The sequence below is a fragment of the Lagenorhynchus albirostris genome, chromosome 12 (genome assembly GCF_949774975.1).
Source record: "Lagenorhynchus albirostris chromosome 12, mLagAlb1.1, whole genome shotgun sequence".
NCBI classification, from domain to species: domain Eukaryota; kingdom Metazoa; phylum Chordata; class Mammalia; order Artiodactyla; family Delphinidae; genus Lagenorhynchus; species Lagenorhynchus albirostris.
In genome coordinates, this window is record NC_083106.1 from 6,982,732 (window position 1) to 7,002,733 (window position 20,002).

Sequence of the window (20,002 nt, forward strand, 5' to 3'; positions counted from 1 at the left end):
TCTGTAAACTAGAGCTGATAACAGAAGCTGCCCCGCAGCAATAGAACCGTATGACATGGTGGGTGGCAAATGCCTCCCGGTGCATGACAGAGGAAGCACTCGAGAAACGCTGACTGCCCTTATTATTATTTATTACTAACACTACTGAACACTTTGCACCTGATTTTTAAAAACAAGCGCTAGGGAGACGTTCCAGTCCAGTATTTCCCCCAGAGCGCCCTCCACACTACTCTGGTGTCTAGAGATACTCAGCGGGGAAAGGCAGGTACCACCACGTCACATACATCTGGCTCTCGCTTCCCACTGTATCCCCTCTTGGAGAATAACAGCAAGGAAAACAACTGACTTGTACTGAGCACTTACTGAATGCTGGTTCTAAGTCCCCTTCGAGTATCAGATCATTTAATCCTCGCAGACACCACATAAGGAAGCTATTATTATCCCCATTCGTAACATACATTCAAGCCGTTCAGAATGCCTTTTGTAAAGAAATCTGTTTAACTTGGTGTAACCAGTTGGTTCGCAATTTTTTGGCCATGAAACTCTCTTTCACGTCAGTGATTCCTGTCCCTTTGAACACGGGACACACTCCGGGCTCTGGTTTCACCATCCCTGTGGCGGGAGAGTTAGTGCCTTATGTTGGGGTGACGCTTGGCTCCGTCATTAAACTAGCCTTTCCATGAGTGTGTCTCTGAATGGGACTTTTGCCTTCTACCAGCTTCTCTCTAAACTTCAAGCATGGGAGGGGATAACTTGGGGACACCTCTGGATGGATGAAACGACATTCACCGTAGTCAGGGGCTCCCAGGAGCCCACGTGTATCTGCTGCTTTGCACAGCTTTACGGGCTTAGAAACACCACCGTCCGTATTCAGATGGTTCTCCCTGGGGATAGTCTACACCCAGGGCAGCGTCTCCCTTCCCTTACACGTGTGGTCACGTTCATGCATCCTCACACCCTGGGAGCCACCACAGCTGTGGGGAGACCTGAGAGAGCTCCTACCAGAAGGAGCCCCTCCCGGCTCCCGGCTCCTTGCCTCCTGCCAAGTGGCCCCATGTAACCACTGGAGGCCACTGAGAGGGAGACCAGCTGGGCTCTGGGGACACGACCATGCTCGTGGCTGTGGTTTTTCCTCCCCCCGTTGACCTCCCCCTGCTCTGATGCCTGCTCTGTGTGATCATGTGGCCTGGGGGCCATCGCTGTGTAGCCCTCCGGGCTCTGTAGTGTTGCTGGAAGTCAAACTCTAGTCTATATTCAGAGCATTCCTCTGGCCTGCCCCCTTCCCAGGGGCCCTGCTACCTCGCGGGAGCCGGCGGGGCACCCATGCCATCCACCTTAAAGCCGTCCCAGCCCAGCACCCAGACTTCTTTCTAAATGTGAAACATGTCAGTACATGCGCGGTAGGGTCAGCAGCGTTAGCTCGGCAGAGAAATAAACGAAGCACAGGTACTGTTTTTCCCACGTTCTCTTCACTGGGCCTTCACTAGCCGCCCTTATTATTACATATTATTAACACTATTAAACACTTTGCATCTGATAAAAAAAAAAAAGAAGATGGTAGGGAAACTTCCCGGTCCAATATTTCCCCAGAGTACTCTGATATCTAGAGATACTCACTGGTTTGTCCGGGCTGAGAGCTGGCCTGCTGTGCGTGAAACCCAGCCCTCGGCCCCAGGGTGGGCCCTGAGGCTCTCTTTCCTCAGAAGAGTACCCGATAAATAAATATTTGTTGAATTTAAAAGGAGCTAGGAAAGGAGATAGACACATAAATAGATAACCTTATAAAATATGACAGAGAAAACAAGCTAGTAAAGGAAGACCTTGTGGTTAAGAGACGGCTTCCTGGTGGAGATGTTGCCTGAGCCGAGAATCAGGGTCAGGGTTACGAGCCAGGCAAGGACGTGGCAGAGAAGCCTTCCTGGCAGCCAGCAGGTGCAAAGGCAGGGAGGGTAGAGCATCAGTGTCGGCGTGTGCGAGAAGCCCAGCTGTTTGGAGTTCCTGGAAAAGGTTGAGGAGCATCTGCTCAAGCGGTGGGTGGCAGGAATGTAGGGCCCGGAATGACATGCAGGGCTTGGACCTGATTCTGTAAGACAGGGAACCGCTCCGGGCTGTGAGGCCAGAAAACGACGTGCTCAGGCCTGCCTTGAGTCAGACCACACCTGCAGCCCCAGAAGGTGGAATTGAAGGGGTCAGGTGATTCCTGACTATAGACATGTTTCCTAATCTGGTTCTTTCTTTGAAATATTGTGATGTACTCTACGTGGAAAGCTCTGACTTTTCACCTATAGATTTTTGGTTTTAGTGTCTACAACTGATTTTAATTTTTAACAAAACACGCATTCACTTTACAATAACCAGGATAGCACGTTAAAGGTGGATCCCCATTGGACACGCAATTCTGTCTCTTGGAATTTTGATTCCTTGCCAAGGGTCCAGGTACATGTGTTCCAGAGTATTCTCAGAATCATTAAATCATGAAAAATTGGAGCATATGCAGGTGTTCTTTAATGGGTAGAGGGACAGGCAATCTTTAAAAGAATGAGGCAGAGCTAAATATATTAAAAAACAAAAAAATGCACAGAATATATTGTTGAGGGAAAATGCTTCTTCACGATTCTGTGTAGCGTATGATCATGAAGGACTCAAGGGAAGGTTTATGTTTTCTCAAAATTTTGTTTGAATCAATTCGAGATGAATGACCCGTACTGAGAAAGTGTCAGACAGTAACAACACATCTAGGAGTCTGGGATTAGGCAGGACTGGATTTCGTTTCAGGGAAATCTGATTCTCCCACTGGCTTAGAGGTCACACCTATAGATTTTTAACCTATGAACTGAAAAGCTGAAACTTTCAGCTTATTAATGATAGTCTCTGCTGTTTTAAAGGATATCACTACGACCAGAACAAACTTAGGCTCCATTAGCAAGAAAAGCTAGTCTCATTATCTAGCTCTGTACCTAAATTCATAGCCTGTTTCCTATTCAACTGAATCCCAGAAAAGTAGTTCTTCCTTCAGCAAAGCTGTCATGATAATGAGAATTATTTCCATTTTAAACGCAGGCTGAATTTGGCACTCCCTCCTACAACGCCCTTTAATCCCCGGAAGTTCTTCCTTTACTTCCACCTCAAACAGATGAGATTCAGGATTCATTTTCTCTGCAGTAAGCGTCTGTTGCCCGTTAAATTTGCCTTCAGGTCGTTCAAGAGCTTCTGATCGCTCATTAAATCTAAGGGCAGAGTGGCCAGGCCATGGTGTGTTGGCTGTGCACCGTTGGGGCTTTTCATGGTTTGAGCATCAGTCAGGAGACGGAATCCTCTAAGAGGGAAGCTAGACTTTCTCCATGCAAATATCCACACATGAGCACGGCGTGGTCAGCAGCTTCTTGCTCGAGTTTACGTTTAAGCCAGCAAGGCTTTTAGAATTGGAGTCCCTGACTCTTCTCCAAATTATGGGGTCTAGCATATTCCTTCCATGTTACACACCAGGAAGAAAAGAAAGTTAACAACATGAATATCCTCTCTCTTGCTATTTCCTTTCTTCTTATTCCACTGTGCCATTGTGAGTCTAGTTTCTATAATAAAATCTTACTTGTTAAAGCTCGTATTCCAGATCCGTTAAGATTTTGGTATAATAGGCAAACATTCTCAACCTTTCATTCAGTCTCACTTAATAGTCCGTTGAATTTGAATACATTGCTTAAGCATTCTTTATGATATTCCAGAGAAATTTAAGTGATTATACAGTATTACATTATTTATTATATTATTGACATCCTAAGTGCACAATGAATAAATATGTGTTGAAAATTACACAATCCTGTAATTGTGTAATGCTAATTGGGAAATAGTAAGAGAAAAGTATCACACGTTTTTCCCTTTATTTTCCACATATTTGAATTTTTAAATGATCTTTAAAGCAAACCAAAAAGAAGTAGAAAACCATGGGATTTTAAATGCCCTTAAGTTGGTCTAAAACAAATGCCTTTAGTTACATAATCATAAGTATTTTATATTAGTGCAAGCTCTCATGCCAAGCTTCTAATATAAAAATGAGACAGCACTGGGCTTCCTTGGTGGCGCAGTGGTTGAGAGTTCGCCTGCCGATGCAGGGGACGCGGGTTCGTGCCCTGGTCCGGGAAGATCCCACATGCCACGGAGCGGCTGGGCCCGTGAGCCATGGCCGCTGAGCCTGCGTGTCTGGAGACTGTGCTCCGCAACGAGAGAGGCCACAACACTGAGAGGCCCGCATACCACAAAAAAAAAAAAAAAAAAAAAAAAAAAAGAGCACTGAAGCAATTCTTTGGAAAATTTGGCAAGAAAAAATGGCTTAACAAGACAACTGGTAAAATTGAACAATGGAGCACATTCAGTGCTACGTGGAATTCAAGGAAAGACATTGCTTTTGATGGGTTATCTGGGAAAGTCACTCACAAACAGTTCTCTACATATAACTTCATACAAATAACTTTCTCTTGACTTCGCGGCAGACTTGGTGTCTGATCCCCAGAAGCAAGTAGGGAAAGTATTTAACAAATGGGGGAGGTGGGGAATCCCCAAATAAGGGACTTTTCATCTCATACTGGAAAGGCCCTGTTCCATGAAAGAAAGAACATTGGAATCACACACATCTTGGTTAAACCTCCGGCGTCACACTTAAAAGCCTTGAGACCTTGAGAAAATTCCACAACCAGTTAACACCCTCATCTCACAAGGTGCTGTTGAGGAATAAATGACATAACAGATGTAGAGCACCTAGTATTATTCATTAGTTTCTCGCTCTCCTCATCTTAAATAAAATTTTGAATAGCATGAAGGAACCTATTCACTATTAAATGCTTTTGTAACAGCTGTCCCAACTCCTGTCTTATGAATTTTTTCAAGCCAAGTAACACTGAAGAAATGCTAAAAATTACTCATAGTATATATTGATGTTATTATGTATTAAATTGTTAAATATATTATTGTATACTTAAAATATTAAATTTACTGTATATTTAAATAAGGAATCGACCCCGTCTGTGAAACACAAAGCGTTTGTCTTTAAATCCCATCTTAAGAGAAGTCAGTGAACTCAGATTTACAAGTAAAATTTGCCCTTGATGGACGTGTCATGCTTCGATCTCATTTCTTTTTTTTTTTTAATTTTTATTGGAGTATAGTTGATTTACAATGTTGTGTTAGTTTCAGGTGTACAGCAAAGTGAATCAGATATATATCTCCATTCTTTTTCAGATTTTTTCCCCATGTAGGTTATTCTCTCATTTCTTAACAAATGTCAGAACTTTAGAACTTCCCAGTGGGTTTCTGGTTTGTTTTCCTCAGTTCAGATTCTGCTCTTGGCTTGCAATAATTCTGTTAGGCAGCATTTCTGGAACAGAAGGTTGGTGCGGGAGTGTTTCCCGGGTGCTTATTTGTGGCCTCTGTCTGCCCACAGGAGGGTGCATGCACATGAAGTGCCCGCAGCCCCAGTGCCAGCTCGAGTGGTGCTGGAACTGCGGCTTGGAGTGGAACCGCGCCTGCATGGGGGACCACTGGTTCGACGTGTAGCTGGAGCAGTGGCCACGCAGGTGCACTCAGCCGCCATCGCGCTGGGAAACATACAGAGTGTCCTTGTGTCATCTGCTACTTCTCCTTTCTCTAAACACACACACACACACACACACACACACACACTTCAAGTTCTTTCCAAAATCACAAAAACAGTTATAAGAGAAGCTCTCAGGATCCCTTTCACTGTGCCCCTGGGAAACAGCCAAGCTAATGGTGAGACCGTCAGGACGTATCCGCAGGCCTCGGCGATACGCGGACACCAGGGCACAGATGGCAGCGCAATTCGCCTTTTGTACGGGTTGTCATTCTTGAGTGAATTCAAGTCAGGCTGGAAAAATACACAGATTTCTCAGGTTCAATTACCTGCCTTTTACCTTCAGCAAACAATGGGAAGAAGCCTTTGGTGAGGTGGGAAATAGTTTTGAGGAACTATTGTCAGTGGTTCTCTCTAAGACTGACTGCAGTGGATTCTGAGAACGACATTCACAGCTTAAAAAGCGATGCCCGTATTTAAATTTTCAGAAAGCATCTATTCCCAAAGAACACAGGCAATAGTCAAAACCATGTGTTTATCCCCAAGAATTCTATTTTTATGTATTGCATTAATGAAATATCAACTCTGCACGAATCAGCTTGTCAACTAACTGAGAAATTATGAAACTTAATCTGAACATTGAATGTTCAATGTTCAATGTATAGGGAAGAAATCAAAACTTAGTGTACTTTCACTTCATTTAATTATACGCAACGTTAGAAAGATATTGTTTTTCTGAAAATATTACACAATCGAGAATTTGATTTTAAACATTCATTTTGAGCTTGGAGAATAAGCTCATACGTCTGGCTTCACTGTCAATGTAATGAATAAGGTGCCTCTAGAGGGGACACTTTTAGAAATGATTTCATAATGATTCTCAGTGTTAACAAACATGCAGGTTATTAAAGCAGAATCTGTAAAGAAGGAGCGTTTCCAGATCATCAAAATGAAATTTTATGCACTTTCTGTCCACCTGGACCATGTTAACTATATTTTTTTGTATCAAAATACTTTATTCTGGACCCCTTTCAGATCTGATTCAGATTAAAGTTGTCAAAGCAGCAGAGTGCAAAGGGAAACTGCAACAACAACAAAAATGTGCCTGAAAGGATAAAGGGGGTCATTGGGGACGAATCGCGGTGATACGGAACCAAAATACATTGTAAGTGTAATTAACATGGCTCAGGACAGCCCACTCGGGGCTCTGCCCCCCCAACGGGTTATTCAGAGTTCTTTTCTCTAGGACGTAAGCTCACACGAGAATACTTCCTCACGTTAACATGGCTTGAATTGGATTGGTGATCAAGTTTTCATCCTTTTTTTATTTTTGAGGCATTCACAATACATCAAAAAGAGCTGTGTTTACACTGAATGCAGCAAACCCCATCCTCCACAGCACAGCGTGTGATGGAAAAGTCAAACCACTGTCTTTGTTCTCGCCCGCCTTCTCAGGGAGATCGTGACCATCACTGAGGGTGTAATGACTCTCACTAGAGCACAGGGTTTCTTTTGGATTTAGAGACCCTGGAAATTATGAAATCTGTAGCAGGCCTTGTCTTTGTAGACGTAGCACCAGAAATCCTTGCTGGAGGGAGAGAGGGAAGGACCCCAGCAGACTCCCCCAGGACATCTGTCCCTCTGTCCCTAACCATCCATCCAGGGACAGTCCCCCCTCTCCGTCTTCCTCAGAGGTCCTGCAGCTGGGAAATGATAGGGGGGAGGCAGCCTCGTCAGTGGGAACGGCCTCACATGGCTTCACTCTGTCGGAAAATCCAACCTCCCCAGCACGGCCCAGAGGCTGCCACCTCCTGTCAGGGAGCCTATGGATGGTACAGAGATAGCGGAGAGCCAGTCTCCCAAGTAAGAAAGAGGCAGGTCACCAGGCTGGAGCCCCACATCCCCATGGCTGGCATCAGGGCTCAGCCTGGAACGCACGCGGGGCCTGCCTGCGAGTTACCAACAGTCCCAGCAGGTAGCAGCTCCGTACGCGGAGCCGGCAGGACAGTCAGGTGGTTCCCTCTGTAGGGGGGCACCCAGCATCTTATACCCGCCACAGCTTCACGGTTTAATGACTCTGCTGTTACTGCCCCCTCCCGATCTGCATGGTTTGTTGGGTACGCCGGGCAGACAAGGTTTGCTCCCACTCGTGCAGGCAGTAGACGTCCTAGGTCCCTGCTGCTTCTCTGGTGGTACCTCCTTTTTTTTTTCAGAATAGAATACTGATTCTTAAAACAAGTTAAAGAGCAAGCAGCCACTGTAAATGAGTGTGAATCACAAACCACTATAAATGAACATGTCTGAGCATTGAACGGTGCAACAAACTGTGAATCTAGCAAAAGAACAGAAATAAAGTCTTTGCAGAAGAATCTTTACTTTTCTCTGAACTGTGTAAAGAAATACTTGGCAGCTATGTCTAAGGTTGTACTCAAATTGTCAATAAAAGTATCCAAAGAGTTTCTGAGTCCATCTTTGAAGACATGTTATCAATAAATGCTGAAGGCGTGGGAGGGAAGCCCAGGACGTGTCACTCGTGGCCCGAAAGGGTTACCTGGTGAGGCCATGGCCATCGTGTCTCTATCCTGAGTTCCAGATGAACCCCGGCTGTTTTAAAACTAGGTAGTTTCTCCAGTGCTATCAAAATTTAAAAGGGCTCTACAAGGGGGAGGTGGGGAGAGGAGGGAAGGATTGGGAGTTTGGGGTCAGCAGATGCAAACTAGTATATACAGGATGGATACATAACAAGGTCCTACTGTAGAGCACAGGGAACTATATTCAATATCCTGTGATAAACCATAATGGAAAAGAATATCTATGTGTAACTGAGTCATTTTGCTGTACAGCAGAAATTAACACAACCATTGTAAATCAACTATATTTCAATAAAACTTTTAAAAATTTTTGACAGAGTTCTGAAAAGCAAACCATCACTTAAAAATCTAACAGTTGCTTTCCTGCCTTCTCAGCAAACTTTTCTAATAACTGTTTAAAACAGAAGTTTGTGTTGGGAAAGACCGCGGGACTTTCTGCCATGTCACTGCAGAAACGTTGGGTGACTTTGCATTGCTCTCAGCGCGGGTGTGTTGACTCTGCGCTTCTTTGGCTCTGTGTTGGTGGCTGTGCATTGTTCACTTTACAAGGAGTCCGTGTCTCCGTGATGTGGATGGAACATTCTTGGAGAGCTCCTCTACATATCTGGGGCAAGCAGCACACCCCGAGGGCCCCTGGTGCCAAACATCACAGGAAATGCTCTGAGGAAACACCACGTTTCTAGAAACGAAGACAGAGAAAGCAGTTGAGTGAGCGACTCCACTGCCCCCCTGGGTGTGAACCCTGGGGACAGTAACAGCAGCGACCTCGTGGGGCTGGTATGAGGGCTACATGGATTGATTCACATAAAGCCCTTAAGACAGTGCCTTGCACCCGGGAGACATTCAGGAAGTGTTCCTTATTATTAATAGATGAACTAGTCAGTGGAGACCCCCGAACAAACTAACGAAAAGCACAGAACGAATGCAAACTAATTGCAGGTGCCGGGAAGGTGTGTGTGTCCCTTCACGGGGTTAGTGATTTCGTGGAAGAGGCGGGTGACGGACTCGCGGTGGATTTCAGTGTGTTGGATCAGCTTCTCCACGGTCCCAGAAATTCTCCTACAAAGGCAAGTTGCCAGCTGTGTTTGAAAGGCTTGAAGGGACAAGATCCAGCTGTTATGCCGACTCTCCAGGGGGACAGTAAAGAGCTGACACTGTGAGTAGAGACGAGTAAGTGCAGGTGTGGCTACCGACTCCAAAGGAACAACCGGGAGCGGGGAAGCTAACATCACTGGCGCACGCGGCCCACCCCCCGTTACCCTCGCCAGGCCACTTCTGACACCACGGAGAGTATCTATGTCAGTTTTGAAAAGAAAACCCTCTTTCAAAACAACACTGGGCCTGTCTTCAGATTACCCACTGTGAATAAACTGTCCAACCACAAATATTTCAGAACTTTCACTGCACTTTGAATAATCATGCAAAACAAGGCAGGGAGTATTTTCTGGGAAGATCCGTTTGGCGCTCACGTTGGTGACACTGTCTCAGTGGGACCTCGGTGTTCCCTGATCTCACCCTCTGATACGCAGGCCGAGAGAATCAACTTTGTCACTGTGTCGAGAGGTGTCCGGACCCAAGAAGATGGACTCACACTAATCTAGCTCATAAGAGAATGAGGTATGGAAGCTACAGGGTCAATTTACAATTTATATTTGCAAGGAGAAGCACACCTCCTGATTTCTCCTGAGATTTTCCATCTGCCCGGAATCTTTTCTTTACAGCCCCATCTTCCCCCTTTGCCTGGCCACCCTTAGGTCTCCGTTTAATCCACTTGTCCAGGAACCCTTCTCCAGCCACCCTAGTCTGCATTAGGGTCCCTTCCTCTGTGTTCCCAAAGCTGCACTACTTCCTGAGTCATAGCTGTCTGGTGTTTTTTCCCCAACACCAACAAGGTCCTCCCGACACCACTGGGTATCCTACGAGTCAATTCCGTCTGATGCTACCTACCCGGAGTACATGTCAGAATCCACAGGTTGAGGGCTCAGCCCCTCAAGACCACCCCCGACTCAGACACCAGTCACAGGTCCCAGGTTGCCACCTATACTTCTGACCGACGGGCTATAAATCGGGGATTTCTATGACCCAACCCCTCAAGTTCAATATTACCCTGGAATGGCTCACAGAACTCAGGAAAGTGCTTTATTCACTGTTACCAGTTTGTTATAAAGAGTTCAGATTCAAGGACAGCCAATGAAGAGCTGCATGGGGCAGGCGTGGGATGGGGAGGGGTGTGCCCAGCGTCCATGCCCTCTGCGGGTACCTCACCCTCCCCGTACCTCAACATGTTCGCCAGCTGGGAAGCTGTCTGAACGCAATTGCTTAGGGTTTTTTAATGGAAGTTGCCTTAAGTAGACACAATTGGTTAGGTCGTTGGCCATTAGTAATTCACCTATCCTCCTGCCCCTCCCCCTCTCCCTTCCTTCGATGTCAGGGCTTAGGGCTAAAATTTCCAACCCTCTAATTGTGCCTTGGCTTTCCTGACAGGCAGCCCCCATCCTGAAGCTACCTAGGGTCTGACCACAGTCATCTCATTAGCATACACATCACTCCAGGGATTCCAAAGGTTTTAGGAACCATGGGCCAGGAATCAAATATTTTTTTTTATATTTATTCATATTTATTATAATTCATTCATATATATATTTCATAATAGCATTTAATGTGTGAAACTTTAATCACTTATTTACTTACCTCTACCCCCCAGGAGCAGATAAGGAGAACATAACTATAGTACTCGCCTTGGTATCCACAATACCTAGGGCCGGGCCTGCCACATTCCAGGCTCCATAACTAGGGAATTGCATTTTGGAGTTCTGAGCAAATCTACTTGAAAATCAAACCACAGTGAAAAGCTAACTTGTAGAGCCTAGACGCAGAGCTAAGTGACTCAGCTGCATGACCAGTGTCCCCTGGGCAGACGATCACTTTCCATTCCAAAGGCACATATGACGCAGGACGGAAATCCCTGGTCTCAGATCAGGTATCCTTAGCTGGGAGTCCCTGAGAATTGCACTCAAAGGGTTCTCCCCTTGAACCCTCCTCCCCTTCAGTGCCCGGGTGACCTCACGTGTACATTGGCTGTTCTTGAAAAGCCTCTCCAACTGTACTAGCAAAGACAAACTCTGCAGTTTTTCCTTTCTATAGATAATTTGTTTTATCCATGATTCTTGGCTTCTTAATTCCAAACTCAGAGTGACTTCAGTGGCGTTTTTGTGAGATGCTATTAAGCATCAAATCTCCTCTCAGTATTTTTTCCCCTGGAAAGTGTTCCTTGTGTTTTTATTACAAAGTAATTATTTCATTATCACATTCCAGAAAGTAAAAAAGGCAAAAAGGAAAAATTAAAACCAACGTTTAGAAATAATTATCTCGCATCTTACTTATTTCTACTTAAAAACATAAGATGAGTATCTTCCCATGCCAATAGATTTCTAAAATGACAACTTATCAGGACTTCATTATGATCAACTGTATGCTAATTAAGTTAATAAGTATTTCTTTGAAATTTCCCAGTTTAATTCAAAAGTGTTTTTCACGTAGTCATTAAACAGTTTGGGTATGAAAACTACTGAGCAGCATGAAAAAATGTTTATAATGTAATGGGGAGTAAAAAGGAGCTTACCAAAATGGTACGTATGCTGTAGTTGCAATTATTTTTTAAAAATTAAGTCTAAGAAAAAGTGATTGAAGAACCTATATTAAAATGCATTTTGCTATGGTGACAAAATTATATGTGAACTTTCACTTGTCTCTACTTTGCACGTTTCTTGGCAGTGTGAAAATATCACTTTATAATGAAAAACAGTTTTTAATCTCCCGTGACAGTTTAAGCTGCCCAGATTGAACGCAGCCAAGAAATGAAGATTTTCCAATGAATAATTCAGTCCTTGCATTACCTGAACTTTACACAAATGATAACGAACCATTTAAAAACACTCTACTGCTTCTTTCAAAGGAGTTTTGCCAAATGGATTTGGACAGGGTGGAGTGGGAGAAAAATGAGTTGGGTGGAAGCTCTGGGAAGACGGCACTCAGTCTCCAGCCGCCCGTGAATACGACCCTTCTGAGTTTCTCGTGAGCATCTTCTCTGCCTCTTGTGGGGATGACCAACCTTCCCACGGAGCCCAGCACTGGGGGGGCTGCTGCACACGGACTGGCAGTTCAGAAACTGAGGCCATCCTGGGCGAAGAACGATGAGTTGGGCTCCCTGCCGTGGGCCACACTTTGGGGAGCCTGGCCCCAGGAACGGGCCTCCAGCAGGCCCCGCAGCCTTGGCTGCTGTCGCCGCCTGACACCCCTACCCCCACCTGAAATTTCTCCTGAGCCTCCCTCAAGCCGAACCGACCGATACTGATGCCTCCCAAGGAGTTTGTCCCACTCGGAAGAGGATGGGCTGATACCATAGGAAGCCCTTGACTCTCACCAGGGACCCATCACGTGGTATTTGAAAACCTTTGAATTCTGAAGTACCTCTCTGCAGTAGCAGCTGGCTTTATGTTCAGGGCCATTTGTCATGGAGATGTTCCAATTCCATGATTTCACACGAGCTCTGTGCTGTCTCCAGCCTGCTTGCCTGAAATATAGTTGATGTACAACTTGTGTTAGTTTCAGGTGTACAGGAAAGTGAGTTAGTTACACACACACACACACACACACACACACACGCACACACATTCTTTTTCAGATTCTTTTCCACTATAGGTTATTACAAAATATTGAGTTTAGTTCCCTGTGTTATATGGTAAGTCCTTGTTGTTTGTCTATTTTATATATAGTAGTGTGTAGCTATCAATCCCAAACTCCTAATTTATCCCCCCTGACCCCTTTGGTAAGTATAAGTTTGTTTTCTGTGTCTTCAACAAACAATTACTGAGCACTAAATATGATGGGTGTCAGGGCTACAGAAATAAAGACAAATTTCCTCTGCTCAAGAATGACAGGGAATTCCCTGGGGGTTCATGGTTAGGAGTCGGTGCTGTCACTGCCGAGGGCCCGGGTTCAATCCCTGGTCAGGGAACTAAGATCCAAAACAAGCTGCGGTGCGGCCGAAAAGAACCCAAAAGACTGACAAACCATCAGAGGAGACAGATATGCAACCGCAACGCAGTTTGGTCAGCACCCTAACAGAAGCTGTGCTAGGTCCAGGCTTGGCGAGGGGAAGGATGAGGGGAAACTTCCCAGGGGCAGGTTGAAAGCATGAGTGAGAGCGGGTGGACGGCCAGCGTTAGGCCCGGAGGCTGTGAGCCGGCGGCCACGGAGAGCACAGGGACCTTCCTGCGTGGGTCCTGAATTGGGAGAAATTAAGGGAAATGAGGCCGGAGAAGCAGATCCAGACGTGGCCCTGCTAGAAAGCCTCAACCCCGTGTCATGCATGAAGGGAAAACTTTGAGGGCATTTGAGAAGGAAGGTCCACTATCAAATCTGCATTTATGAAAGATCATTCTGTAAGGAATGGCTGAAGGGGAGTGAGACTGGAGAAAGGGGGTCATTTCAAAGCCTTTCCGCAGAGTGGACACGAGGGGAGCGGAGGGCCGGAGTGAAGGCAACGTGCTGACCAGGACAAGAAAGACTTCAGTACATACGTAGTTAGGCCCTGAAGTCTCCGCCTCAGTGGACCCAGGAGCAGAAATACGACATGAGAGACAAACCAATGAAATCTAAATCAGGTCTGTAGTTCACTTCGTAGTATTGTACCAAATGTTCATGCCTCCGTTGGGATAATTGTGCCATGGTTATGTAAGCTGCTAAAATTAGGGAAAGCTGGGCAAATATAAAGGGATGCTGTCTACATCTCTGCCACTTTTCTGTAAACCTAAAATTATTCCCCCCCAAAAAAGTATGGGATTTGGTAATCAGTTAAATGGGACAAGTGAGACAGAGAGAGCTCTCGGGTAAACCCAAGGTTGTCCTGAGTGGCTGTGAGGCTGGTGTCCCTTCAGCCAGGAGACAGGACACAGGATCAGGGCCACGTCTGCATGTGGCCTTGGTGGCAGCAAAGGAGTGGCTCCTATGCACCTTTCTGCCTCTGACACACTGTGGAAAGGCCAGTCCAATCTCAGGAGAGACCTCCTAGACCTGTTTTATGTGGCTCTCTGTGCTACTGAGAAGTCATTTTTAATAAATAGACTCTTCAGAATGATAATTTTAGATGACACCTTAAGATGGTAAAGAAATGACTAAGAGAGGCCATGTCATGTTAACCTGTCTGTAAAAGATGAGATGTGCATCTCTAATTGTTACACAGTATTTTAGATTAAACCTTCTCCTTCCAAATAAGTGATCTGAGTAGAAGCGAAAATGTGATTTAAGTGATAAGGGAGGCGCTGTGGCTGAAGGCCAGGCCGTGAGCTTTGGTTCCCATCGGGTCAATTCAGAGGAAAGGGTAAGAAAAAGCAAACAAGCAGCCCCCAGGGAATCATGTTTACAGCACATGAGGAAGAAAGGTAGGAGGTCGGGCAGGGGAGATCGGAAGATGTATGAGAGCTTCTCACCTGGTTTTTCAAGCAAAGTCAACCCAGATTGTCCAACATGGAAAAATATGCCAAAAAATACAGTCTTGACCTCTCCACGGTGACTGTAATTCCTCAACATTAGAGGCAACTTTGGGAACTAATATATCTTCTGAAGGAGTATTTATATATAAGTTTAGCAGTCCATTCAGTTTCACTGCATTTTCTTTTTCTTCTGACAACTTTACATGAAATGAAAGTTACTACTTAACAAGAAAAGAGCGTGTCTAGTATGACTCACTTTTTATACAATGAAATCATATGTATTTTCATTTACATGCACATCTGCTGATCCTTCCATCTGTATGTTTCCCAGAGGTTGATGGCTGGAAAGAGGCTTAAACCAAAAGCAGTGCTGGCATTTGTGGGTAGTGAGATTTGGGGTGATTTTTCTCTTCTTTTTTGTGCTTTTCTATAGTAGTTGAATGTTTTATAACAAGAAGGCATCATATTCATAGAGAAAACAAAAGTTGTTACTTAAAGGGAGAAGCCCACCAGGAATCTAAGACCAGAGACCAGACTAGCTAGTGCATATGTACTGGGGGTTCTCACTGGGGTTCTTGTGGGGAGCGTACTGGGGGTTCTTACTGGGATTCTTATGCCCCACGTGGGCATCACACATCCGTGCTGTGATGCCCATGTGGGGAGACCTTAACGGTACAGAGGTCGACGATGTTCAAGGTTCTGTTAAAATTGAACCTCCATCTGTTGGCTTGAATGTGTCCAAATTGGTCTGATTTGTGAGTTAACCGTGACCCAGACAGAGGTGTGGAGGGTCTCCGTGCAGACCAGATAATGGCACCGAGGGTTTCCTGGCCTCTGCTTTGACTGGACAATTCTATGTAGACTTTCAGGCCACAAAACCTCCTCCAATTGCTGAATTTCCTTTCCAGGCTGCCTTGCTACATCTCTGCATTAATACTCACTAGTTGTACTTATCATGTGTGCCTGAGCTAAACTATCTGCCTATGGTCCAGAGAACTGAATCCCTACATACATATTGCAACTTAGATGTGAGCATTTTAAATCAAGAACTATAAAGACCATTTTAACAATGTATTAAGAGAACTGCCCACTACAACCAAGCAAGTTTTAATCCCATTAATTTAATGATAAATTAGTATTGAGAAATCTATAAGTTTAGCATTTCACACTATAGCAAAATTCATAACATAAAATAATCTCTTTTGATGGCAAAAGACATTTGATAAATGTTCATTATTAATGAACAACACTTAACTAGAAATTGAAGGATGCTTTCTAAACTTGATAGAGAACATGACTCATGGGTGGGACGTACAGGCATATGCTCATGAAGATTAACCCTTATAAAAAGAAGAAACATTTTAGTGACAACTATTGGTTATTCACCCAGCATCTCCGCTCCCTCTTTTTCCCGAGAGACCTTGATTTTGTTAGGTTATCCACTCCCCCTTTCAGCCACATGCCTCAGGGGAAGGTGACCAACCACACCCCAGAGAAATAAAAACATTCATCCAGACAAAACCTCGTACAGGAATGTTCAGAGCAGCTTTATCCATAAGAGCAAAAGGAAGGAACTTTTGCTCTTATGTCCATCAGCTGTTGAATAGATAAACTAAAATGTGGTCTGTCTACAGAATGGAAGGTTATTTGTTCATTAAAAGGAATGAAATACTGTGACATATTACAACATGGATGAAGCTTGAGAACATCACACCAAAGGAAATAAGTCAGACACAAAAGACCACATATTGTGTGATTCCTTTTATATGAAACGTCCAGAAGGGGCAAATCCACAGAGATGGAAAACAGAGCTGGGGTGGGGGAGGGAATGGGGAACCATTGCTAACGGGCACAGTGTTTCTTCATGGGGTGATGGAAATGTTGTAAAGTTGATTTGGATGACGGATGCCGTAACTCTGTGAATATACTGAAGCTGTTGAATCATACACCTGAATGGGTGAATTGCATGATATGTGAATTATATCTCAATAAAGCTGCTACCAAAAAAGAATAAATGGAGGATGGAAAAGTAGACAGAGCAAATATGACCTTGTTCTCTTGAGGGACTTGGTGGCAGGGGGACAGATAAGGGTCAAGGTGAGGTGTTTGTTTTAAGATGGGATTGTGACCTCAGGTGTTTGTTTTAAGATGGGATTGTGACCTCAGGAGCCAGCACATAGGGAGAAGTGGAAAATAGAGAGTTATGAGTGAAGGTTCTAGAAGAGAGAAGACACGATTCACACAGGACTCCTAGAGCAAGAAGGCTGGCCAGGAGGCCTCTAACGCCTGTCCTTTGTGCTGTTCATAGAGCCTCCTTCTAAGAAAACAGTGTAGTGTGCCTTTGAACCCATCCTGCTGCCCAAGCCAGGGCAGACCCAGGCAGAGACCGTGCCCGAGCTACGCCTGCCCAAGGGACAGTCCATGTGAGCAGGTGGCCCGCGGATACCCTGGGAGAGACCCCAGGGAAGCTGGAGAGCAGAGAGGCTGCTGGATGCTGATATATCCTTTAATGTTCCATAGTTTGGGAAGCGGGCAGCTCCTCTCCCCCTCCCCCAACCTTCCTCCACACCCAGGAGGGAGGAAGGAAAGCACAGAAGGGCTTTGGACCCAGGTTTGGGTCAGTTCCACAGAACAGTCATGGTGGGTAGTAAACACTAAACAGCTCTTCACACAAGGAAGAACAATTAGCAGATCGATTAATTGCATTTTATATCTATTTCTGGTCTCAGGGATAAGTATTCAAATGCGATCTTTTCCTTTCAATCAAACACATAGAAATTTCAAGTAAGCCTGGTTTCCTGCTATAAATTAAAGCAATTTTCACCTTTTCAGTGTTCAACCATTACCTTTAAAAATATTTCCTGATTTAACAATACAAATTCAAAAGAAATAGGAATCTTGCGTCTCCTAACTTTCTCCGCTAAGCCGTTGGTGTTCAGGGTAAAAACTGGGGACACCCACATGGCTGAAGTGAGAACAACATGTCTTTACCCATGAGGAACTCGAAAAATATAGTTTGGCTTTAATTAACTGTGATTGAGAAGAAAACACACGATCTAGATATATCGTTTAATGTTCTATAGTTTGGGTGTCTGGAGATCTTTAATAAGGCAACATGGTTACTCTGCCTACACATGTGCAAATGAACGGAGGGCTGCAAATAGCAAAAATTCTTCCCCAAGTGCAGGAAAAAAACACTTGATTCGGGACTTTAAGATCAAGTGTTTAAAGCTACCTTTAATGAGTTGGAAAACAATGAGTTCATAAACAATTGAGTTAATAAATTATTTCTAGTCCAACAACCTTACTTATTTAAACTCCCTGGAAGAAAGAAGGGGTTCCTACCAAAGACTAGTGGCAGAAAGTTTGGAGAGAGGAGAGATTAGCAGAGAAGAAACAAACCAGAAGGGCCTCCAGGGTGTCCAGGGTGACGTTAGGTGCCTAAAGAAAGGAGGTGAGGGGATGGAGAGAAGGCAAAGAGGGGGCCACTGGAAACAGAGCAGTCATCTCCACACCCCCAAAGTCCGGGTTCCTGTGTCTGAGTGTCCAATTTAATCCTCACATCTATCATATACATACCACTTTTTTTTTAAAGGCTTTTTTGAATTAACTTTTATTGGAGTACAGTAGCTTTTATTTTTTTAATATTTATTTATTTAGTTTTGGCAGCATCGGGTCTTAGTTGCGGGACACAGGCTCTTCATTGCGGAGCGCGGGCTTCTCTCTAGTTGTGGCTTCTGGGCTCCAGAGCGCACGGGCTCAGTAGTTGTGGCGTGAGGGCTTAGTTGCCCCGCGGCCTGTGGGATCTTAGTTCCCCGACCAGGGATTGAACCTGTGTCCCCTGCATTGACAGGCGGATTCTTAACCACTGCACCACCAGGGAAGTCCCTACATACCACTTTTATTACTCCCGCTTTATAGAAGAGGAGAAACGATCACAGAAATAAGTAATTTACCCCAGGCCATCCTATGTGGAAGCCATTTGGAGCGGGGAGGGGAAGGCAGACCTTGGTAACCAAATAGACATGAGTGACAAGGATGACCCCTGGGTGAAAGGTACAGACATCACTGACAGAGTCCATACAGACGAGGAAGCCAAAAACAGCACCTCAGCCACTAGAGAATGTGAACCACACTCCTGCAGTGAATCCAGCCCGTCTCCTTCTAACACTCCCACACGCTCCAGGCTCCAGGCAAACGGTCCCCGTCAAAACTCAGCCAGGCTTTTTTCTTCCCTGTCTGAAATGTCCCAGCACGTCACACCTCTCTTGTGTGTGTGTGTCTTGTAATGTGACTCACCACCTCCCACACTAGGTTGTGAGCACACTGAAGACAAGAGCTTAGAGTCAACAATCCTAACTACCACCCCGCCTCCCCCCATGGCCTAGAACCTTCCCTGGTACACAACAGGTGCTTACTGTCTCATGAGTGAGCGAGTGAATGCATCAATTGGAGTCAGTGCTCTTATCTGCCTGCTGTGTATCTACACGATGTAGTAAAAATGAATGGGAAGTTACGTTTTGAAAAAAAAATTGTAATGGAGATCAAACCATTTCTATGATTGAAGCGTCAATCCCATTTAAATAAAAAAGTTCTTTCCTATGATTCATTGAGCCTTCTTCCTAGTTGCAATCTGAGAACTCTGTACCCACATCGGAGTGGGGTGGGGGGCAGCGATGGAGGAGGGGGAAAGGGGCTCACGCCCCAGGTGGGCCAGTCCCCTGCTGTGAAGCCGGACCTCAGGCCTTCAGCCAAGTCCCAGTGAGGATGGGGCGGAGGGAAGGGGATAAAATGAGACACATACATGCCGTGTTCAGCACACTGTCTGCCCGCAGTAAGTGCCAAACAAACGGTTCCTATTTGCACCAGCAGCAGTTGTGACTGGTCTTGGCCGACTCTTAATTTAGGCAGGTCAGTTACCTCCTTCGTGGTTTTTCCTCTGTAAAATGCGGACAGTGATACACTGTCACATCTTCCTCACTGTATTATGAAAATACAGCTAGACTTCGTGAATATTCAAGACAGTTGTGAAAAGAAGTGTGTTCCATGGTCTGAAAACAAATGAAAAGCACGGCAGCCCTGGATCAGTAATTTCTGGAATCACGAGATCACAGGGAGAAAAGCTCCGGTGCCCGTTCTGCTCCTTGGTCACCACGCATGGATCTGTTCACAAGCCGAGGCCACCACCTCTGCAGATTTATCCTGGAGACACCTCCGGTGCCTGCCCAGCCGGTGCTTCACGTGGGACAAGCGGACTCCGCTGAGATTGGATGAACTGGCTCACAGGCCAGACAGGAGCAGCTCTCTAAAGCCACTTCCCAGCTCGCAAGTTG

At 45.2% G+C, this 20,002-nt stretch overlaps 1 protein-coding gene across 6 annotated transcripts in view; it reads left to right on the plus strand.

The window, feature by feature from the left end:
- LOC132530597 (E3 ubiquitin-protein ligase parkin) overlaps positions 1 to 20,002 on the plus strand; it is a 1,420,256-nt gene that overhangs the window by 1,261,703 nt on the left and 138,551 nt on the right. The window contains exon 12 of one of the 6 annotated variants that reach the window (XM_060167846.1): positions 5,435 to 8,034. The exons of the other annotated variants lie outside the window; for them this stretch is intronic. Within the exon in view, the coding sequence (XP_060023829.1) occupies positions 5,435 to 5,547 (113 nt within the window). The 3' untranslated portion in view covers positions 5,548 to 8,034. Of the gene's footprint in view, positions 1 to 5,434; positions 8,035 to 20,002 lie in introns of those variants that run through there. 6 annotated transcript variants of the gene reach the window in all.